Here is a 25,202-nt window from a genome sequence, read left to right on the forward strand (position 1 = left end):
TGATGACACAAACACTACCTGTGGTGAGGTGCTCCACTGGTTGAGGAACACGTGTGTTGGGAATGGTTTTATCTATTGGGGGAGATGCTCCTGCTTGTTTATCCTGTAATATAACCAGATGGATTGACCTATCTGAAATAATGTATTGATGATCATATAATTTGTAAGATTTTGACTCTAAAACTGGATCAGGCTTGAATTTATGGTGCCTTCATGAGGTGATGGAGGGCATTCGTGAGTTTGTGTTTTAAAGCAAGATTTTGGTGAATGATATTTGCCACTTGATTGTACCTTTGTAAGTAATCAGATTGAGTTAAACTGCTGCAGGATCCTGGAAAGTGTTGGATTGTGTCTGGTTTCACTTGGCCTTTTCTGCACTTACTGCCTTGTTTGTTTATATTTCAAGTATTCTGCATTTTTTTTCTTTTGTTAACCACTTTGTCCTGTATTTGGACGCTAATTGGCAGACAAAATAATTTGGTTATCTGACTGACGAACAATGCCTGTGGTGGAGGCACATGTGTGTGTTGAGAATGGTTATACCTATTGAGGGAGTTATTCCTGCTTGTTTATCCTGTAATATTATATCCAAATGGTTATTTGAGATGATCCTATCTGAAATAATGTATTGATTATCATATAAATTGGTGGATTATGTCCTTAACTGAATCAGGCTTGAATTTAGGGTGCCTTAATGAAGTTACCGTGGTCATTCATCCATTTGTATTTTAAAGCAAGATTTTGGTGAATGATATTTGCCACTTGATTGTACCTGCGTAAGTAATCAGATTGAGTTAAACTGCTGCAGGATCCTGGAATGTGTTGGACTGTGTCTGGTTTATCTTGGCCTTTTCTGCACGTACTGCCTTGTTTGTTTGTATTTCATGAAGTTTTGATTTGTTTTACTTTTGTTACCCACCTCGTCCTGTATTTCCGCAAGGAACTCCTCTGTTTTCGGGAAGAGGTCTCCAACACTCAGTTAGGTGCTCGATGCTTCCTTGTCACCATCTTATCTGCTCAGATCATTGGGATGTCTCCCATGGAGGGTCATACTCATTTCACTGGTTAATGTTTTCTTCCAGAGTGATGATTTATTTTTCTGAGCCAGCTTCTCATTTAAGTTTTCTGATCTGTATTTCTTATCATAATTGCATATACACACATGGAGTCTGTTCAGTTCCTCCGCCATATCATTATCTCCATTTACAATTTCTCCAGCATCATTTTCTTTTGGTCCTATATCTACTCTCACCTGTCTTTTACTCTTTATATACTTGAAAAAGCTTTTAGTATCCTTTTTGATATTATTTGCTATCTTTCTTTCATAGTTCTTCGTTTCTATATTAATGACCTTCATACTTTCCTTTCATAAGTTTTTTAAAAAACTTCCCAATCCTCTGTCTTCACACTAAGTTTTGCTTCCTTGTATGCCCTCTGCTTTGCTTTTACTTTGACTTTGACTTCTCTTGTCAGCCACGGTTACATCCTTTATCCATTCGAAAACTTCTTTTTCTTTGAAATATATCTGTCTTGCACTTTCCTCACTTCTTGCATAAACTCCAGCCACTGCTGCTCTGTCGTCCTTCCTGCTAGTGTCCCTTTCCAGTCAACCTTGGCCAGTTCCTCTCTCATGCCACTGTAATTTCCTTTACTCCACTGAAATATTGACACATCTGATTTCAGCTTCTCTTTCTCAAATTTCACAGTGAACTCAATCATGTTGTCATCACTAAGGGTTCCTTCACTTCCATCTCTCTAATTACCTCTGGTTCATTACACAATACCAAATCCAGTACAGACGATCCCCTAGTGGGCTCAACAACAAGCTGTTCTAAAAAGCCGTCTCGTAGACATTCTAGAAATTCACTCTCTTGAGTTCCATTGCCGACCTGATTTTCCCAATCCACTCTTCCAGTAGCGATCTGATTTTCCCAATGATTTTCCTTGATTTTGACCCCTTGTCAAAATGTCTGCTACTGTGAATAGATCAGCGAGTAAAAGACGACCTGATTTCCAAAAGGCATAAAGTTAGAGATGACAAATTTCTTTAATATTTAAGGAAGATTACATTTTTATTTCAATCTATTACAGTTTGAAAATAACAACAAAAGGAAAAGGGCCAGAAGCAAATGTTTGGGCGCCCTACATGTTCAGTAGCACTCCCTTTGGCAAGTATCACAGCTTGTAGACACTTTTTGTAGCCAGCCAAGAGTCTTTCAATTCCTGTTTGGGCAAATTTCTGGGTTCAGACATTAGTAGCAATGTACTTACTGTGGAAATTACAAATCACAATATTATTAGAATCACAGAGCCAAGCAGCAATGAAACAGGCCCATCAGCCCTTCTAGTCAATGCCGACCTGTTTTTGTTGTTACTGCCCATTTCCAGCTACCTGCACCAGAGCCTCCATACACCTCCCATCCACGTCCTCACCCAAATTCCTCTTTAGTGTCTAAATCAAACCCACATCCTCCAAATCCACAGGCAGCTCATTCCACACTCTCACCAACCTCCGAGTGAAGAATTCCCCTTCAGATTCCCCGAAAATAATTCACTTTCACCCTGAACTTATGTCCAATGTTAGGGTGAGAGTGAGGATGGGGCAGAGAGGGAAGACAGTAAGGGGAGGGGTGGTCGAGTGCGGAGAGGGAAACAGAGCGAAGTGTTTATACTTAATATTTTTGAGAAAAACTAATTGTTTGAACTTGCTGCAAACCTACTCCCCATATCCTGTATATTCTTAACCAGATTATTGATCGAGATGACAAGTAGCAATGGTTGATGTTCAAAGTAAATTTTATTATCAGAGTACATAAATTTTATATAGTCACATACCACATAAAACCCTGAGATAGTTTTTCCTACAGGAACACTTAGCAAATCTTTAGAATAATAACAGGATCAATGAAAGATCAAGTGAAGCATCGAATTCAACTGTGCAAATGCAAATATAATTAAATATCAATGAATAATGAGAGCAATGGGTTGTAACCCTGGGGAACCTCACTAGGCCGGGGCCTCGAGTCCAATAAACAGCCTCCCACCATCACTCTCTGCTTCCTACCATCAAGACAACTGTGCATCCAGTGAGCTAGCTCTCCCTGGATCCCGTGTGATCTGACTTTCCACAGCAACTTACCATGCTGAACCTTATCAAAGGCCTCACTGATGCCCATATCAGCCCCGATCCTGGGACAGAGGTGTCACCGATCAGAGGGCATGGATTTAAGCAGAGGATGAAGAGGTTTAGAGGGATCTGAGGAAGAGATTTCTCACTCAGAGGGTAGTTGGAATCTGGAACTCACTGCCCGAGGTGGTGGTGGAAGCAGGTCCCTTCACAACATTTATGAAGAGGATGAGCATTGAAACTGCCGAGATACAGTCGGCTATGAACCAAGTGCTGATAAATGGGGCCAGTGTAGACAGTGAGTGGATGGTCAGAACAGGTATGGCCGGCCAAAGGCCTGTTTCCGTGCTGTGTGATCCACCACTCCGGACATGCTAAATTAACGATGGTGGCACCGCAAGGCATTGATTTCAAAACTCCACACCCCTCTCCAACCTGAAATAAACCAGACTGCACCCTTTTGTCACCACTGTGAGTATCAGTTTCTGTCAAGGTAGCATAGAGATTGGTCACTTCTGCTAAACAACTGGCAATTGATGAAGTTTCTGTGTCTTCTTACATTAATGTTGCTGCCTTACAGCAAAACTAACCCTCTCACTGTGTCAGAATCAGTGATTAAATCAGACCCCAAACACTGTGCTTTCACCCCTGCACGTTATAACTGGAACCATCTCACTGAGGGTCTGATGGAGACATGGGATCACATCTCCCCTGCTTCTGACATTTCAAATACCCTCAGAATGGTTTTCTCATTCAGTCTGAAGGTTATGGTACATTCAGCTCGTCGTCAGACCTGACAAACCATGTCTTCCCACAGCTGGTTCCACCTGTTGGTGTGTCCTCTTTCCTCCACCTCCAGGGAAGCTGCATCTCCACACAAACTCCTCACTTGAGACGACTGTCTGTACCCGTGACACAGGAAATCACATCACTGTCACTCTCCTGATACCGTGTCTGACCTGCTCACCTCCGGGTATCCTCCATCAACAAACCTCTTCCTCAGTCACCACCTGTGAGATTATAAAAACACTATTAAAACGATCTATCAGACAGCTCCTGTACCCCTCCACCTCTGACCATGCTGCGCTGGTTATAACTCTTTCTCCCTTTGCAAACTCCAGATGTCCCACTAGATCCGAACCATCTGTACAAACCCGTGTCCTCCTCTGATGCAAAGGTCACTGACCTCTCCCCCCCCCTTCCCAATCTGCAGTCGCAGCCCATGATGGTGACAGCGGCTCGCAGACTCTACGGCTTTGTAACAAACACAATGTTAACAGCAAGATTGCACAGTAATTAATATGAACAGAGAATTGCTGCTTCCTGAAAGGACACGCCAACTGGCTCATCCAATTGCTCAGATTCTCCCTAATTAACAACTTATTTTGTCCCGGGACCTCTCTTCCCCGGGTTACGGAACGTCCGATCACCACTCTGCTCCCACATCCCTCATCCGACCACTCACCCCACACCTATACATCCACCTATCAGCTCTATCCACACACACAGACAGATCCCCTTCGTTCCAAGCATCCTTCCGGCTCGGGGAACCACAACTTACCGATCCCACAGGGTTCGGGCGCAAAGCTAAAACCGGGGCTGCCGTACCGGAGAGCCCGGAGCTTCCAGCCGTCCGGCAGAGCTCGATCCCAGGCCTTTCCCTCTGCAGTCGGCCCCGATTTACACAACCCCGGGAGCAGCCCCTTACTCACCGCTGCCCGAATAGGAAAACGCCGCGCCTGCGTTTAGCAGGAGGTACTCCGAAGCAACACCGGTGGACAGAGGTCTGCACAGCGGCACCAGTGGCCGGAGGCGGAAGGGGCACCGGAGAGGTAAATCACAAATAATACGTACACAACGCTGGAAGAACTCAGCATCCGTGAGAAAAGAGTAGCCAACGTTTCGGGACGAGACCCTTCATCAGGAATGGGGGGGGAAGAGAGGGCCGAAGCCCAGTAATAGAGATAGGGGAGGGGGAAGGGCTAGAGACGCCAGGTGGAGAACCAATCAGAGGAAAGATAAAGGGGGGTGGGGATAAGCACCAGTGTAGAGGCGGCCGCACGGGAGCAGCGGACACAACAGGCGACCCCGGAAGATTCACAGGTGAAGTGTCGCCTCACCTGGAAGGATGTTTGGACAATGGAGAGAGTTCGACCGTCCGGCCCTTTCACTGTGACACCCCGAACTCCACATCAAATCCGTCCAAACAAATCTGGGTGAACTTTAATGACCAATAAATATAATTCCTCTCAGCGATCAGCTGTCTGAGTGATTCCCTGATTCTGAGAGGAAGGGGTATCTATGGTCCACACTGTCAGGGTGTTGAGTTTACCAGGAGACAAAGACTGCAGGGACGAGAGGTTTTCTGTTGACTAATAACTGTGTGTGGACCCCGCTGGCAATTCTGGTGTTGTGACCCGAATCGAGACAAACACCACGCTGCCCACTCCACCAACAACACGGCACAGCCGGACACATAACAGCGGACTTTACATCCCACAACACTGGATTCAGTGATGAAACCCGTGATTAATGTTGTTGTCCCACTGAAAAGTCCATTAAGGTGCTTTTAAATGCCAGCGCTCTCCCACAGGTGACGTCACACAGCTCCTCCCCCCACGCGCTTGACGTCACACATGGGCTCCCCACACCGGGATCTGCACTCCCGTGCGCCCTGTCTTACGTCACCCACGCGCTGCTGTGCTCGAGCTTTATCGGTTAAACGGCTGGGCTAATAATCACGTGACCAGCCCCTCCCGCACCGCTGTCAACAGAGGATTCAGGAGCTGCGCTATTCCCATTGGTGCGAAGCGATGTCAATCACAGGTTACAACCATTCGTGGAGGCGGACAAGCCGAGTGGGCGTTACCCCGCTGAGTTCGTCTCCCGCTCAACCGCCGACCGCCTCCTCAGAGCGGCGAAAACCTCAAAGTAAATGTCCGCTTTCTGATTTATTTCCATTTCCCTCCGAGGGAAGTTGGGGGCTTTTGTGAAGCGTCTCCTGCGGCCGGAGTCTGATGTATCGCTGAGAGGTAGGACGAGACCGCTCGGCCCGTCGGTTTGATGCCGGTTCCCCGGGGAGGGATTTTATTGAAAGGGTAAAGATGGTGAGAGAGGGGGCGGACAGGATGTTTGTCCCGGTGGGGACAGGAGGGGCTCATCTGTGGAAATCCCGACAGAAGACAGGGGGGGATTTTATTGAAAGGGTGAAGATGGTGTGAGAGGGGGCGGACAGGATGTTCTGGGTAACCACGCCAGAGGAATCATCTCCATACTATCTCGTCCTGTCAACATTCGGTATCTTTCAATGAGATCCCCACACACTCCTCTGAATTCCGGCGAGTACAAGCCCAGACCCGGCAAACGCTCATCTTATGTTAACCCCTTCATTCCCGGAATCATTCTCGTGAAACTCCTCTGGACTCTCTCCAGTGACAACTCATCCTTTCTGCGATATGGAGTCCAAAACTGTAGACAATTCTCCAAATGCAGCCTGACTAGTGTCTTAGAAAGGCTCAGCATTATCTCCTTGCAGATATATTCGATTCCCCTTGAAATAAACACTAACATTGCACTTGCCTTATTTACCATAGAAACGACCTGTAAATGAAACTTCTGGGTGTCAAAAGGGGGGTGCAGGTAGTGGAGCCAAATGCAACACACAGACACGGAGGTGCTAGGAACAGGGCTCGGTTTGTCAGGAAAGCAACGGCAGAAACGACGCTGGACATTGACACACAGGCCCTGGACGAGACTAGGATTCAGGGCCGGGGCCAGGAGTCAGACAAGGAAAGCGGGACCAGGATAAGGAACTTGGTACTCGGTACCTGGACTAGGACTCCGAGCCAGAGACTGGACAGGGCCCGATTGGTACCAACGTCACCCTGTGACCCACCGTCTCCCGAAGGAGAGAAGCTGCTTTTCACCCTGATGTCCCTCACCAGGTCATCCAGGAAGGATTTCAGCTGCCGTCTGTCATTCCCCGACACAACATTCCCCTTCCCCTTTCCCTTCCATCCGAGGATGACTCGTAGGGACTTCACTAGCCTCGGCATGCTAGGCCAGCGAAGCGAGGCTAGTTTAGGCCGATGGTTTGCACTCACAGAGGAGTGAATAAACTCTCTGATCTCCTCCACAGGTATCAATGGGGATTTCTCAGGAGGGGTGAGTATGTCCATTGTCTCGCTATCAAAAGAGTCTCCCTCCAATCCCTCACTGCAGACAGATTCCCCATCTTCCTCCTCATGTGGTGTATAAGGTGGCTGCCCCTGTAACCCACACTGCACAGCGGGTACCTCCCTCATACCTTCCCGCTCCACCGTCGCATCAGTCTTATCCACAGTTACGACGATGGAGGGAAAATCCCCAGTGACTCCCTGCAGGCCATTAGTTGTTGGGGGTCGGCATGCAGGTTATATCACCCTCCCCAGGAGACAAGTATGAAGGGGACCCCAGCAGCTCTGGTCCAAGGAATTCACCGGCAGCCTGATGCTGACAGTGAGAGAGCTTGGTCTCCTCTCCGCTCATAATGTTTAATACACTTGCCCCCAGGGAGGCGCTTACTGCTAAGTCCTGGGTGGAGGACTCCAGGTCTGTTTCAGTTGTGCAAACAGGCCTAGCACTAGCTTCCTGCACAACCACACCACCTACCACAGGACTGGTGGCTACATCTGGGGGTTCAGGGTTAGAAGCACCTTCCACCCGGATTCCCACCCCTTTCTGGGACTCCTCCGCATCTACATTCCCTGCCCTCTTGGGGTAACATTCCCTTCAAGCGGGAGGAGCACACAGGTACGGGATTCACCGATGGATCGTTACTCCCAGGTTCCATGGGTATAAAACACAATGGCATACACAGCACACAGACACTTATGAAAGCAATGACAATATCCACAGATGGACTGGGCACAAATAAGCACAATTAAGTTTTTTTCCTACTTGGTCCCTCTCTCTACCTCATCGAAGTGTCCCGTGTCCTTCTCTCCACTCTTTCCATTCCTTTCTCTTCCGTCACTGAACGCGTTAAACAATATATTTTACGGTTGAGTCTACATATTGATTAAGCGATGAAAAAACAGAAGTGCAAACCTTGTTGCGAAATCAAACGATATTCATAGCGGAATGAGAGAAAATAAAAAAGTGAGTTGGGAGAACAGAGAGTGATAGCCCACTCTGTTGGAGAGAAAATGATTCAGAATGCAATACGTTTCAAACAGAAAATGAAGAGACGATTGATATGGAATTCACATGAATTACGGATAGGTGATAGAGAACGACAGCAGAGCAGAGAAAATCAACAAACGGGAGACATTCAGTGCAATATCATAAGAACATCTGACAAAGGAGCAGAAGTCGTCCATTCGGCCCATCAAGTCTTTTCCACCATTTCATCATGAGCTGATCCAATCTCCCCTTTAGTCCCATTCCCCCGCCTTCTCACCATAATTTTTGATGCCCTGACTACTCAGATACTCAGCACTACCGGCCCATCCACCTATCTTTGTATCATGGGCAAACTTAGCCACAATGCCATCTATTCCATAATCCAAATCGTTGATACACAACGTAGAAAGAAGCGGCCTCAACATGGACCCCTGTGGAACACCACAGGTAACCGGCACCCAACCAGAATGGGATCCTTTTATTCCCACTCTCTGTTTCCTGCCAATCAGCCAACGCTCTATCCACGTATGTAACTTCCCCGCAATTCCATGAGCGGGGAAATCTTGTTTAGCAGCCTCATGTGCGGCACCTTGTCAAAGGCCTTCTGAAAATCCAAATACACAACATCCACTGCATCTCCCTTGTCTCGCCTATTTTTAATTTCCTCAAAAAAAAAATGCACTAGGTTTGTCAGGCAGGAATTTCCTTTAAGGAAACCATGCTGAGTTCTGCCTATCTTGTCATATGCCTCCAGGTACTCCGGAACCTCATCCTCGACAACCGATTCCGACAACTTCCCAACCACTGATGTCAAGCTAACAGGTCTATAATTTCCTTTTTTGCTTTCTTGCCCCCTTCTTAAATAGCGGACTGTCATTTCCAATCTTCCAGTCCTCCGGAACCAGGCCAGAATCTATCGACTTTTGAAAGATTCAATACACTTGACAATGAAAATTATTTTACAGATGCACAAAATTGATAGCTTTGTTGACAGTGAGGTAGAAATTCGTACTTACTTGTTTGGACAATGTGAACTGCACTTTCATGGCAACCATTGTCTATTCCGTGTTTTTCCCCGACGTGCTGCCTTGATGCGCACGTGCATTAAACTGTCTGAAATGAATGACCCACATGAACAGTCTTTCACATGTCCAGCTACTCTGTGCGGTAATAAGCCAATGGGCCGTCGGTTATGGTATGGAATTGATCAGCTTCTCAGATAGTCCTCGACGGGCACACAGGGGTCAATATTGAGGTACCCACTGAGTCAGTTCCACGGATGAGTAGGGCTGGAATATTCACAAAGAGTGAGAGGATCTGGAGAGTGCTGATGCAGGGACGGACAAGGAAATGGACGGCCAGAATTCACTGAAGGCAGGGATGCGGGTTGATATTAGCGACATACAAATGTTCAGTAGTGGATAATACAATGGACGCAGTAGGAGTGGAAGTGGAAGCTTTAGCGTAAGTTCGCGTGAGGTGTTGGCTTTCTTTGTTCATTTTCATGTAATTAATTGACGCAGAGATTTAGGTGCAGACCTGCCTAGTTGCATACCGAGGCTACAGCAATTTCAGTGTCCACAATGATGTCTCCATCACACCAGAGAGAGAAAAAAATACAACAACAAGCGAGTTTGGGTGCTCGGAGTGCCGAATATTTGCTTACGGTCCACGTGTTTAATCCTGAGCTTCTTGCTTCACCTCAGTTTAATTCTTATTCCACTGACATTCGGACTATTTCTCCGCCTGCGGCCTTCTCCGCTGACATCGTGAGGCCAAAAACTAGACTGAACTACGTAAAAAAAGAACCAACTACAACAATATGGTGAAAGCTACACTAGACTACAGACCTACACAGGACTGCGTAAAGTGCACAAAAACTGCAGGCATTACAATAAATAATAAACAGGACAATAGTGCAAGGTGTCAGTCCAGGCTTCGGGTATTGAGGAGTCTGATAGCTTGGGGGAAGAAACTGTTACATAGTCTGGCCGTGAAAGCCCGAATGCTTCAGAGCCTTTTCCCAGACGGCAGGAGGGAGAAGAGATTGTATGAAGGGGTGCGTGGAGTCCTTCATAATGCTGTTTCCTTTGCGGATGCAGCGTGTAGTGTAAATGTCCGTGATGGCGGGAAGAGAGACCCCGATGATCTTCTCAGCTAACCTCACTATCCGCTGGAGGGTCTTGCGATCCGAGATGGTGCAATTTCTGAACCAGTCAGTGATGCAGCTGCTCAGGATGCTCTCAATACAACCCCTGTAGAATCTGATGAGGATGTGGGATGGGAGATGGACTTTCCTCAGCTTCGCAGAAAGTAGAGACGCTGCTGGGCTTTCTTTGCTATGAAGCTGGTGTTGAGGGACCAGGTGAGATTCTCCGCCAGGTGAACATCAACAAATTTGGTGCTCTTAACGATCTCTACGGAGGAGCCGTCGAGGAGTGGTCGCTCCGTGCCCTCCTGAAGTCAACAACCATCTCTTTTGTTTTGTTCACATTCAGAGACAGGTTGTTGGCTCTGCACCAGTCCGTTAGCTGCTGCACCTCCTCTCTGTAAGCTGACTCGTCGTTCTTGCTGATGAGACCCACCACGGTCGTGTCATCGGCGAACTTGATGATATGATTCGAGCTGTGTGTTGCAGCACAGTCGTGGGTCAGCAGAATGAACAGCAGTGGACTGAGCACGCAACCCTGGGGGGCCTCTGTGCTCAGTGTGATGGTGTTGGAGATGCTGCTCCCGATCTGGACTGATTGAGGTCTCCCAGTCAGGAAGTCTAGGATCCAGTTGCAGAGGGAGGTGTTCAGACCCAGTAGGCTCAGCTTTCCAATCAGTTTCTGAGGGATCATTGTGTTGAATGCTGAACTGAAGTCTATGAACAGCATCCGAACGTATATCTTTTTTGTCCAGGTGGGTTAGGGCCAGGTGGAGGGTGGTGGCAATGGCGTCGTCTGTTAAGCAGTTGAGACGGCACGCAAACTGCAGGGGGTTCAGTGTGGGGGGCAGCAGGGTCTTGGTATGCCTCATGACGAGACTCTTGAAACACTCCATGATTTTGGATGTAAGTGCAGGACACTGAAGACTTCTTCGGCACGGGGACGATGGTGGCGGCCTTGAAGCAAGTTGGAACGCTGGCGCTGCTCAGGGAGATGTTGAAGATGTCAGTGAGAACATCTGCTAGCTGGTCTGCACATCCTCTGAGCACTCTACCGGGAATGTAATCTGGTCCAGCAGCCTTCCGTGGGTTGACCCTCCACAGGGTTCTTCTCACATCGGCCACGGTGAGACACAGAACCTGGTCATTCGTAGGAGGGGTGGACTTCCTCACCACCACGTCATTTTCCGCCTCAAAACGAGCGTAGAAGTTATTCAGCGCATCAGGGAAGGAGGCATCACCCGCACAGTCAGGTGATGTTCTGTAATTGGTCATCTCCTGGATGCCCTTCCACATACGCCGCGTGTCGTCACTGTCCTGAAAATGGCTGTGGATTAGGTGGGCGTGTGCACGCTTTGCCCCTCTGATGACCCGGGACAGTTTGGCCCTCGCTGTTGTTAGGGCTGCCTTGTCGCCTGCTCTGAAGGCGGAGAGCTGCGCACGCACTTCTGCGGTCATCCATTGCTTCGGGTTAGCGCGCATAGCGATTTTCTTGGACAGGGTAACGTCATCAATGCACTTGCTGATGTAGCTGGTCACTGATGCTGTGGACTCATCTGTTGATAGAGTCGCCATCGGTTGCAGCCTCCCTGAACATGTGCCAGTTAGTGTGCTCAAAGCAGTCTTGAAGAGCGGAGATGGCTCCTGCTGTCCAGGTTTTCACCTACTTCTCAACAGATTTGGAGCCTCTGACGAGCGGTCTGTATGCTAGGATTAGCATAACAGAGATGTGGTTGAGTAACTGAGGTGGGGGCGGGGCTCCGCCCGGTACGCGTCGGGAATGTTTGTGTAAACCTGGTCCAACACGTTCTCCCCTCTCGTTGCAAAGTACACATACTGATGGAATTTGGGAATCACCAGCGACAATAAACTGTCCATCAGGGTATTAGCAGTTCTGCAATAGCCCCGTACAGTTCACAAAGCGTCGCCTGAGCATTAGCGCTGGGGAGAATGCAGACACTGACTATGAGGGCAGTGGTGAATTCCCGTGGTAAGTAAAGTTGTTAAACCGTACACTGCTGATGCTTCTGTATAACGTCAATCCGCTCATTTCGCTCAGGCTGGTTTTATAAGATTTCCTTCTTCCGCGTTTAAACAAATTTCGACCTGTTTGCTCCCCCTGCCTTGGCTGACCATATCGTGCACTTGCTGCTTTCGAAGATACCTCCCTCCCTGTGGGCGATACACAAAAAAAATCATGTGGAACTTGTACATTCCGCCACACCACACATAGACCAATGCTATTCTACCCTCCATACGGCAATATAACTTGTCACCGGAGGCAGTGGAAGGTATCAAGTCTGTCATAAAATCACTTTCTGTTCAGGAAGTCCTGGTACCAACCTGCAGTCCCTGTAAATCTCCTATTCTACCAATTCCGACACCATGTCGCGATAATGAGTGACAATTTGTACAAGGGCTAAGGGCTATTAACAAAATAGTTGTACCTCTTCCTTCCGTCCTAGCCAATACTGTACTGTCGTCATCCTCTCCATATTACTGCCGCATGTGAATGTTATTCTATTATATACTCTGTTCTGCCTTTTTTCTCCATCTCATTACATAAGGACAGTCAGTAATTGTTTGCTTTCTCATACAGTGGTGGACAGAGAACTCGGACCAGGTTGCATCATGGGTAAACTGAGAGCCCCTCGGTTTATGCCGCGGCCGTCACACAAGATTTAAAGAGCCCTACGGTTGCCAGGGAAAAGTGGAATTTTACAAAGTGTCGATTATCTGTTTATTATCTCTCCCGCCCGGGTTAATTGTGAAAAAGATATTGTGAAAAAGATATAGGCCCGGAACATCGACTGTTTGCTCTTTTACATAGATGCCGTCTGGACCGCTGAGTTCCATATAACCATATAATAATTACAGCACGGAAACAGGATATCTCGGCCCTTCTTGTCCGTGCCGACGCTTACACTCACCTAGTCCCAGTGGCCTGCACTCAGCCCATAACCCTCCATTCCTTTCCTGTCCATATACCTATCCAATTTGACTTTAAATGACAATACCAAACCTGTCTCTACCACTTCTACTGGAAGCTCGATCCACACACCTACCACTCTCTGAGTAAAGAAGTTCCCCCTCGAGTTACCCTTAAACTTTTGCCCCCTAACTGTCAAATCATGTCCTCTTGTTTGAATCTCCCTTACTCTCAATGGAAAAAGCCTATACATGTCAACTCGATCTATCCTCCTCATTATTTAAATAACTTTATCAAGTCCCCCTTCAACCTTCTACGCTCCAATGCATAAAGATCTAGCTTGTTCAGACTTTCCCTGTAACCTAGGTGCTGAAACCCAGGTAACATATCTAGTAAATCTTCTCTGTACTCTCTCTATTTTGTTGATATCTTTCCTATAATTCGGTGACCAGAACTGTACACAATACTCCAAATTCGGCCTTACCAATGCCTTGTACAATTTTAACATTACATCCTAACTCCTTTACTCAATGTTCTGATTTATAAAGGCCAGCATACCAAAAGCTTTCTTCACATCCCTATCCACATTAGATTCCACCTTCAGGGAAAAAATGCACCATTATTCCTAGATCACTCTGTTTTTCTGCATTCTTCAATGCCCTACCATTTATCATGTATGTCCTATTTGGATTATTCCTACCAAAAAGTAACACCTCACATTTAAACTCCATCTGCCATTGTTCAGACCGCTCTTCTAACTGGCCTAAATCTTTCTGCAAGCTTGGAAAACCTACTTCATTATCCACAACGCCACCTACCTTAGTATCATCTGCATACTTACTAATCCAATTTACCACCCATCATCCAGATTATTAATGTATACGAGAAACAACATTGGATCCAGTAGAGATCCCTGAGGCACACCACTAGTCACCGGCCTCCAACCTGACAAACAGTTATCCACCACTACTCACTGGCATCTCCCATCTAGCCACTGTTGAATCCATTTTACGACTTCAATATTAATACCTAACGATTGAACCTTCCTAACTAACCTTCCGTGCGGAACCTTTGGACTGAAGTCCATATAGACAACATCCACTGCTTTACCCTCGTCAAATTTCCACGTAACCACTTCATAAAATTCAATAAGATTTGTTAAACATGACCTTCCACGCACAAATCCATGCTGACTATTCCTAATCAGACCCTGTCTATCCAGATAATTATATATACCATCTCTAAGAATACTTTCCATTAATTTACCCACCAGTGACGTCAAACGGACAGGCCTATAATTGCTAGGTTTACTCTTAGAACCCTTTTTAAACAATGGAACCACGTAAGCAATACGCCAATCCTCCGGCACCATCCCCGTATCTAAAGACATTTGAAATATTTCTGTCAGAGCCCCTGCTATTTCTACACCAACTTCCCTCAAGGTCCCAGGAATATCCTTTCAGGACCGGGAGATTTATCCACTTTTATATTCCTTAAAAGTGCCAGTACTTCCTCCACTTTAATCGTCATAATTTCCATAACTTCCCTACTTGTTTCCCTTACCTTACACAATTCAATATCCTTCTCTTTAGTGAATACCAAAGAAAAGAAATTGTTCAAAATCTCCCTCATTTCCTTCGGCTACACACATAGCTGTCCACTCTGATTCTACAAGGGGCCACTTTTATCCCTCACTATCCTTTTGCTATTAATATAACTGTAGAAACCCTTCGGATTTATTTTCACCTTACTTGCCAAAGCAACCTCGTATCTTCTTTTAGCTTTCCTAATTTCTTACTTAAGATTCTTTTTACATTCTTTATATTCCTCGAGCACATCATTTACTCCATGCTGCTTATATTTACTATATATCTCCCTCTTTTTGCGAACCAAGTTTCCAATATCCCTTGAAAACCATGGCGCTCTCAAACTTTTAACCTTTCCTTTCAACCTAACAGGAACATAAAGATTTTGTACCCTCAAAATTACACCTTTAAATTACCTCCATTTTTCCATTACATCCTTCCCATAAAACAAATTGTCCCAATCCACTCCTTTTAAGTCCTTTCGCATCTCCTCAAAGTTAGCCTCTCTCCAGTCAAAAATCTCAACCCTGGGTCCAGCCCTATCCTTCTTCATAATTATATTAGAACTAATGGTATTGTGATCACTGGACCTGAAGTGCTCCCCAACACTTACGTCCGTCACCTGACCTATCTCATTCCCAAACAGGAGATCCAACACTGCCCCTTCTCTAGTCGGTACCTCTATGTATTGCTACAAAAAACTATCCTGCACACATTTTACAAGCTCCAAACCATCCAGCCCTTGTACAGAATGGGCTTCCCTGTCTATGTATGGAAAATTAAAATCTCCCACAACCACAACCTTGTGCTTGCTACAAATATCTACTGTCTCCTTACAAATTTGCTCCTCCAATTCTCGCTCCCCATTAGGTGGTCTATAATACACCTCTATAAGTGTTACTACACCTTTCCGATTTCTCAATTCCATCCAAATAGTCTCCCTAGATGAGCCCTCTAATCTATCCTGCCAAAGCACCGCTGTAATATTTTCTCGGACAAGCAATGCAACACCTCCTCCTCTTGCCCTTCTGATTGTATCACACTAGAAGCGACGAAATCCAGGAATAGTTACCAACCTCACCGCTCCTACAACCATGTTTTACTAATAGCTACAACATCATCGTTGCAGGTATCAATCCATGCTCTTTCATCCACCTTTCTTACAATGCTCCTAGCATTAAAATAGATGCATTTAAGAAACTCTCCACCTTTTCCTCTCTGTTTCTCCCTAACAATGCGATCAATTTTATTATCTTTTACTTCCTTCTCCCCTTCATCTTCGGTCTGAGCGCTCCCTTTTTCTATCACCTGCCTATCCTATCCTCTATTTGTGAACTAACCTCCTCTCCCCTAGTCTCTTCAAATTCATTCCCACCCCCCAACCATTATAGTTTAAAGTCTCCCCAGTAACCTTAGCAAATCTCTCCCGCAGGATATTGGTCCCCCTAGGATTCAATTGTAACTCGTCCTTTTTGTACAGGTCACACCTGCCCCAAAAGATGTCCCAAACATCCAGAAACTTGAATCCCTGCCCCCTGCCCCAATCCCTCAACCACACATTTATCCTCCACCTCATTCCATTCCTACTCTCACTGACGCGTGGCCCAGGCAGTAATCCCGAGATTACTACCATTGTGGTCCTTCTCAACTGGCTACCTAACTCCCTTTCAGGACCTCTTCCCTTTTCCTACCTATGTCATTGGTACCTGTATGTACCACGACCTCTGGCTCCTCACCCTCCCACTTCAGGATATCTTGGACGCGATCAGAATCATCCCGGACCCTGGCACTAGGGAGGCAAAGTACCATCGGGGTCTCCTGATCGCGTCCACAGAATCGCCTATATGACCCCCTAACTATCGAGTCCCCTATTGCTACTGCCTTCCTCTTCCTTTCCCTACCCTTCTGAGTTACAGGGCCGGACTCTGTGCCGGAGGCACGGCCACTGTTGCTTCCCCCAGGTAGGCTGCCCCCCCCCCCCCCCCAACAGTACTCAAACAGGAGTTCTTATTATTAAGTGGTACAGCCACTGGGGTACTCTTTCGTACCTGACTCTTCCCCTTCCCCTTCCTAACCGTGACCCACCTGTCTGCCTCCCATGGCCCCGGTGTGACCACCTGCCTGTAACTCCTCTCTATCACCTCCTCGCTCTCCCTGACCAGACGAAGGTCATCGAGCTGCAGCTCCAGTTCCCTGGCACAGTCCCTTAGGAACTGCAGCTCTGCGCACCTGGCACAGATGTGGACGTCCGGGAGGCTACGAGACTCCGGGACCTCCCACATCCGACACCGAGAACAGCAAGCTGCTCTCACACTCATACTTCCCTTTTCCTCAAATAACAGGAAAAACTGAAACCTAAACCTACCTTCCCTCGCCCGTTTCCACCTACGCCCGTTGAGCCCAAGCCCGTAAGCTTTCACTCTGCTCCCGGCTCACTTCGCTGCCCGCAAAACAACGCTGCCCGCTGTACAAGGCTGTAGCCTTTTTAAATCTTCCCCGCTTCACTGCCCGCCTTCACACGCCTACGCAGTCCCGCCTCTCAACTCCGATGAGAATAAGAAAAATTCAAGATGGCTCCCGCCGCACTCCCATTCTGATCTTCCGACTTCATTCTCCAAATTAAAAAAAACGGATTTTGAAGGATTTTGTGTGTATTACTTTGATTTCCAGCATCCGCAGATTTTCTCTTGTTTGTGATTGGACTTAGACAGCAGTCAACAACAGAAGGACATGCGCTACATACAGACAATAAGATATCCCCAGGCCGTTACCATCTCCGGAATGCGATGGTCTTGTCATTTAATATTGCCAGGCAGTTAAGTTGCAGTTGATAAACCAATTAACCTGATTGGGTGTTAAATTGGCCAAGACTGGAGTTAACTCTTGCCACTGTGGAAGATTAGAGGGATCTTGGGGTCCGAGTCCATAGGACACTTAAAGCTGCTACGCAAGTTGACTCTGTGGTTAAGAAGACATACGTGCATTGGCCTTCATCAATTGTGGGATTAAGTTTAATAGCCGAAAGGTAATGTTACAGTTATACAGGACTTTGGTCAGACCCCACCTGGAGTACTGTGTTCAGCTCTGGTCATCTCACGACAGGAAGGATGTGAAAACTATTTAAAAAGTGCAAAGGAGATTTACGACGATGTTGCCGCGGTTTGGGAGCATGCCCTATGAGAATCGGTTGAGTAAATTTGGTCTTTTCTCCTTGAGCGACTTAAGTTGACTGTAGACCAAATAGAGGGGTATAAGATGATGAGAGGCATTGATCGTGTAGATAGTCAGAGGATCTTTCCCAGCGCTGAAATGGCTAACACGAGAGGAAACAATTTTAAGGAGCTTGGACGTAGGTAAGATGAGATATCAAGGGGTAAGTTTTAAATGCAGAGAGTGGTGAGGTCGTGGCATGGGCTGCCGGCGTCTTTGGTGGAGGCGGACACGATAGAGTCTTTTAAGAGACTACTGGATAGGTCAACACGTACAACAAGCTGGATGAACTCAGCAGGTCGGGCAGCATCCATTGAAATGAGCAGTCAACGTGTCGGGCTGAGACCCTTCGTCAGGACCGATGCGTTGACTGCTCATTTCAACGGATGCTGCCCGACCTGCTGAGTTCATCCAGCTTGTTTGTACGTGTGGATTTGATCACAGCATCTGCAGTGTACTTCGTGTTTACTAGATAGGTACGTGGAACTTAGAAAAATGGAGGGCTGTGGGTACCACGAAGTAATTTCAAAATTAAGTACATGTTCGGCATAGCATCTCGGGCCGAAAGACCTCTACTGTGCTGTAGGTTTTCTATGTTTCTATGTTTTGTAGTCCTTTGGGATTCAGACTGTTATTGTGTTCACGTGGTGGCCGGAGATGGGACATAATCCTTTCGTATCATTGGAAATAATATTCATGAGAAATTTCTGAGTTACTAATAACTGGCTCAAGGTGCGTGAATCTGTTCTACACTCGATAAATCTGTCGTGTCAACTCTTACTTCCGACAAAGCCCGGGCGAGGAGAATCACCGATGTTGTATAACGGTGATCGTTTGCAGGACAGCTATCAGCGAGGCGGAACTGGAAATGCAACACAAGGAGTAATGTGCCGTCGGAAAGCGGTACAAAATAATTTAAAGTAATTCTGCGATATTTCCATGTATGGCTTGCCGCATCAGATAAAAGATACAGTGTCCGAATCCTCAGACACGAGGAGTTTGACTTTTTTATTTACCTTTGAGATGAACGGAAAGCAGACATGACTGAAATGTTAATGAATATTTTAACCGACCGTACCTTACAAGGTAAGCGTTTCCAACAATTTATGTTCGAAGTCAGTTTCCGAGCATCATTCTTTGTTTCTCTCAAAGGCCGAATACACTTTCAGATAGAGCTCAGTTAGCTCGAGAGAGAGAGAGAGAGAGAGAGAGAGAGAGAGAGAGAGAGAGAGAGAGAGAGAGAGAGAGAGAGAGAGAGAGAGAGAGAGAGAGAGAGAGAGAGAGAGAGAGAGAGAGAGAGAGAGAGACTGGTAGTAGACTGGTGTACAGTATCAGCGAGGGAGAAGAATTAAGCGGGGGTGGGGGAGATGATGCTGGAATCGAGGGCATCCTGAGAGTGATTGGGGGTAAAACACCGTAAACATCTCTAAAAGGAAGGACGTGAAACAGCAGAGAGAATGGAGAAAGGGGGGAGAAACCATCTTGACCAGCAAAACCCGGAGCAAAACGTTGTTAGCATCAGGACAACAAAGAATGAGATGCAGTGGACAGAATGAAATAAAACGGGCGGGACCTGACTGGACCGTCCCGGACAGTTCCAGAGTTCTACAGAGAGCCCACCTGGGTGAAGTTCCACTGAGGCGAGCTTCGTATATTTGAGTGGAATCTGATGAAGGAAAAATTTCATCTGTACGGGATAGACAGTGAGTGAAATATATCACCACTAAATACATGAGTGTTTCAGAGCGCTCAGTTGTTACCCGTGGTTCCACATATCGGCAAGTGGATAGATTATGGAGGAAACATGGCGACTGATTTAATTCCACTGTAGAAACCAGATGGTCGCTCTACAATTTAATGAATTTGGTTAATAGTTCCAGCGGGTAATTCACTGCGTTCTTCAGCTCCTCTCTGAACTTGCTCTGAGTCACGGCGTAAATACATGTGTTGGTGCAGGAGCTGAGGATCTGCAGCATTGTCGCTGTGGAGTCTGCGATATAAATCGGATCCGTGTCCGAGAAGCGAGGAAAGTTTACAACCCGTCGGTAGATATCAAATACCGCCCGTGTTAACCACAGAAATATAAAACTACCGGTTATACTGAATAACAAAACGACCGATTTCCTTCGGTTCTCCATCTCCGGGTCCTTGTCATTCTTTCCTTTGCTGCGGCCCCGGAGCCCCATCCGGACTTTATTGGCGGAAAAGATCCGCCTAACGGTCAGAGCATTGAACAATAACATCAGTACAAACGGGAGACAAGGCATGAAAACGCGATGAATCATCTCAAATGCGGCCCACGAGGGGGACGAAAAGAAACTCTCTTTGCTCAAACAGCCATAGAAAACTCCATCAATTATCACCGAAGGCTCCAATGTAAAGTAGAAAGGGATACTTTCTAAACAGCCCAGAACACTCACTGTCCCGATAACCACAGCCGCCGTTCTTTCGGTACAATATTTTGTTTTCAGCTTTTCACAACAAATAGCCACAAATCTGTCACAGGTGAACGCGACTGTCAGCCAGACAGAGACCCCGGTGCTTGCTAAAAGCAGGCAACGAACAACCCTACAAACGGGAGTCCAATAGAGGAAGGAAGACCGAAAGTATATGAGAACAGTCCACTTCAGCAGAGGGTCAGAGATAACGACCAGGAGATCGGCCGCTGCCATTCCCAGCAGGTAGCGAGTGATGCATTTGGAGAGACCGCACTTTCCTCGGGACAGGATAACAATCGCCACCAGGTTAACTGCAAGAGAGAGGGAAAGAAACAGAGAAATTACTGACCTGTCAGGGCAATAGAGCAAAATTATTATTATTAGACTTCATCTTGTGTTTTTTTTTCTGCTTCAAATGGTGGAAACTGGACCCAGAACATATGAACCCGCTGACAGTGTGCAATATCGGCGCGACAGAGAACTCTCCGCGAGTTTTGTAAATGGGTTCAATCTGGGTGAATTCCCAAACTGACCAGATGACAGCTGGTTAAACGCTTCCTGGCCGCAGTAAGGAATGGGTATGATATACCAACGTCACTGGTCTGAGCAGCACAGGAATGAAATGAAATCCACATCGGCGGTTCCCTCTGCTCATATTTCTAACATGAATGAGCCATTCGCGTTGTTCCATCACCCAGTCAGGCAATTCACAGCCGATTCATACAGACAGAACAGAAGGTCGGCTGGCTCCCACGGATGCAGTGTAGCCCGGTGTCCTCCTGTGCAGACATTTCCATTCACAATTATTACATGACATCGAGACAGCGGAGAGGATTTCAGTCAAAGGCAGCATCTCGGCTCCAATATGGAGCTCTTCCTGCTGCGAAAGCAATGGGATTAATATCGTCAGTACCTTCCGCCCATGACTGAAATGCGTGGACTGGACAGGTGGCTGTGGAAACAAGTAGCGAGAGAAACACTTCAGAACATCGGAATTAATTCTCAGTTTCTGCCGTTTGCAGGAGTGACAGCGGCTTACCGGGAATACCAACGGCTGAAATAACAGGGTAGTAAATGTCTTCTATCCGCCAGATTACTGGATATCCCATTTGAGTGACGCAGTGAACGCGATTGCTCTGAATTCTACAGCTCGGCAAGACATTCTGGGCTGACGTACTGCAACAGGCTCTGATTTATACAGGGGATCGATCTCCAGTGACAAGGTCCCACCTCTGATCATCGTTATTGAACAAACAACTTACATCACCGGCAGTGTCTCAGGTGTGAATGCTGTGGGGATGTAACGCGAACACGTCAGTACGTCAGTATCATTGACATTACCTCAGTCAGATCCCTCTATCTAATTTGACCAAAATGTGTAATGAGACCAGTAAGTGAACAATGAGCCGCCCTATTTACAACTTTTCATAGTTGTATTGGCAGCGGTCACGACTGTTCCTATTTTCCAAACAGAAACGTTCACTGTGGTTCCAGCATTTTCTGCCGCATTTAACTGTCACATCTACAAATAAATCCGGTTTCCACTCAGTGTGGTCTGGATCCAGGGACAGATGAACTCACCTCCCAGTCTCCTCCTGCAGACTTCAGTTTAATATCTTCCACATTTAAAAAAAAAATCAGCTGCTACACCCCGTCACGCTATGTGCCTCCAGATATAAAACATACTCGCTGTGTACACGGATACTCTGTCCAGTTCTCCATCAGCCCTGACGAGATCGATGTTGAAGTCATTTTTATCAGGTTCCCAGTACAATATATATTCTCGATATCTTGAAGCTCAGAGCTGTCCAGGGATCCCTCCATCCCTCCATCTCTTAAACTATCTTCTCTACATCTGGTGTGTGTGTGTGTGTGTGTGTGTGTGTGTGTGTGTGTGTGTGTGTGTGTGTGTGTGTGTGTGTGTGTGTATGTGTGTGTTTATGAGTAGATGCGTATGTATGTCTGTGTGTATATTTGTGTGAGTGTGTATCGCTGTGTGTATGCATATGTGTGAATGTGTGAACGTGTGTGTGTGTGTGTGTGTGTGTGTGTGTGTGTGTGTGTGTGTGCGTGGGCGGCGTGTGTGGATAAGGAGTCGGTCTAGTGATCTGAAGATCGCTGTTTCGATCTTAGCTGCGCGTGTGTCCTTGAGCAAGGCACTTAACAACACATTGCTCTGTGACGACACCGGTGCCAAGCTGTATGGGTCCTAATGCCCTTCCCTTCGACAACATCGGTGGCGTGAAGAGGGGAGACTTGCAGCATGGGCAGCTGCCGGTCTCCCATACAAGCTTGCGAAGGCCTCAGTCAACATCGAAAATAGATGTACATCTCCTTGAGCTAGTGTGCAAAGGTGGGTGGAGTAGTAGACTTCCGGGTCAGAAGAATAAGTTTCTTAGTTACCACCATTCCTAGATGCAGAGCAATCCGCATGTCGTGCGGCAACTCAAGAGTCAGTGCAGAGCATCCAAAGATGGCGAGGTCGTGATTCGGCTGAATGTCTCTAGAAGAGGCTTTTGAGAGCCACTCAAAAATTGCAGTGCAAAAGTTGTATAATGTCGGGCAAAACCAGAAAAGATGTGCTAGTGAGCCCTCAGCAGAGCGGCACTTGTCGCAATCAGGAGACACAGATGGGAAGATGCGATTCAGTTTTGTTTTTGAATAAAGCATTCTATGCATCACCTTGTACTGGATTAACCTGCAGCGTTAATAGAACAACCGTGAACCCGGGACATTGCCTCCTCCCAAAGTTCCGCTGATACCTCTGAGTTCAAGTCCCTAGCCCAGGCTTCCCTAATAAAATCTGTAGAAACCAAAGGAGTAAAACAATTCACACATTTTGATATTAACTGTTTGGGGTCTGGAGGGAGCAAGAGGTTTTCGAGAAAGGGATGTGTGGTGGAAATAGGCTCGAAGTGTGGGCACTTTTCCTTAACGTTGTGTCTAACTTGGAGACAGCGAAAAAATGTGAATCTGGACGGTTGAACTTGTGCACCTGCACAACCCCAATACACGGAATATATTTGAGAGAATAAGGGGACCTTTCTTGGCTCACTGTCATATTACCTCACATACATTGAGACCTTGACCTGTCTAGTCCCATGAGTGGGTGTGGTGTCGAACCGGATTCCTTTACTCATTTTATTTTACATTGGTTCCGTGATACCACTATTCTTTCAACTTTCTTTTTGTAAGTATATTTATGTAATCTTGTAAATTGTCTGGCAGCCTTTTTGTTCTTGTTTTTGATTTGTTTTGTCTGTGCTCCACCTGGAGCTGCATTTCCTTTGTATTGTTTTGTACGTCTTCAATATGTTTTGTCTTTGTAAATCTGAAAATTGTAAATAAAGTATTAAAAAAAGAAAATTGATGGGCAGCCGAAGAAAAGGTGTGTGTGTGTGTGTGTGTGTGTGTGTGTGTGTGTGTGTGTGTGTGTGTGTGTGTGTATGAGTGTGTGTGTGTGTGTGTGTGTGTGTGTGTGTGTGTGTGTGTGTGTGTGTGTGTGTGTCAGTGTGTGTGTGTGTGTGTGTGTAAACTGGGAGAGCAGAGAGCAATATCCCAGGCTGCCAGAGAGCAAAGGATTCATGATTCAATAGGTCTCAAGCTGGAAATGAAGAGATGGTTGATATGTAGTTCACATAAGATGTAGAATTAGTGAGATAGAACGACAGCAGTGCAGAGACAATCAGCAAAGGGGAGACATTCAGACGGATAATATGAGGATGTGTGTTTCATTTTCCCCTGCTAGTCGTCGGTATAAAGTGAAAAGGGTGCTTCATTCTCTAACCACCGGTCTCGGGTGCAATGTGAGAGTGGGGGGCGTATTCATTTTGTGGATAGCAGTCCCTACCACAGACTGGGAGTGTGGGGTTCTGTCATTCTCTGGTTCTCTGTGAGTGTGTGAATTTTATTCTGTACAGGCCCGTCTCTGTTACAGTCTGAGAGTGTAGGTTTCATTCTGTATCTGTCAGTCTCTGTTACAGTGTGAGAGTGTGGGTTTCATTCTGTATCTGTCAGTCTCTGCTACAGTGTGAGAGTGTGGGTTTCATTCTGTATCTGTCAGTCTCTGCTACAGTGTGAGAGAGTGGGTTTCATTCTGTATCTGTCAGTCTCTGTTACAGTGTGAGAGTGTGGGTTTCATTCTGTATCTGTCAGTCTGTGCTACAGTGTGGGAGTGTGGGTTTCATTGTGTATCTGTCAGTCTCTACTATCGTGTAAGTGTCGGCTTCGTTCTGTATCTGTCTGCTCCAGCGTTACGGATGTTGTCTCAGTCCCGTACCTGTGAATATCTGACTCAGTGTGAGCCGGTGGGTTTTTTTCTCCTTCTTTCCCGCTGTTCCACCAATCTAGTGAATACTCTTAAAATAGAACCTGTATTCACTGAGCTATTCTTAGAACAAGAGTCTTCTGCATTTGGATGATGTTAAAATTGTGAGAGGGACTGTGAACTGATGAATAATGACGGTTGTGTTGAGCAGCACATTCAGCGTCATAGGGTCATATGGCAAACAGACCGTTCGGCCCGGCATAATTCTGCATGCTATTCGCTGCTAAACCACGCAGCGCCAAGTGAGCAACATCTGATCCGTAAACCTCTGTG

General features: G+C 46.5%; 1 protein-coding gene across 1 annotated transcript in view; it reads left to right on the top strand.

The window, feature by feature from the left end:
- LOC140722625 (uncharacterized) overlaps positions 1-25,202 on the top strand; it is a 121,779-nt gene that overhangs the window by 18,841 nt on the left and 77,736 nt on the right. The window contains 1 exon segment of the mRNA XM_073037328.1: positions 4,700-4,882. Within this exon segment, the coding sequence (XP_072893429.1) occupies positions 4,700-4,882 (183 nt within the window).

Source organism: Hemitrygon akajei, unplaced genomic scaffold (genome assembly GCF_048418815.1).
Source record: "Hemitrygon akajei unplaced genomic scaffold, sHemAka1.3 Scf000082, whole genome shotgun sequence".
Classification (NCBI taxonomy): Eukaryota; Metazoa; Chordata; class Chondrichthyes; order Myliobatiformes; family Dasyatidae; genus Hemitrygon; species Hemitrygon akajei.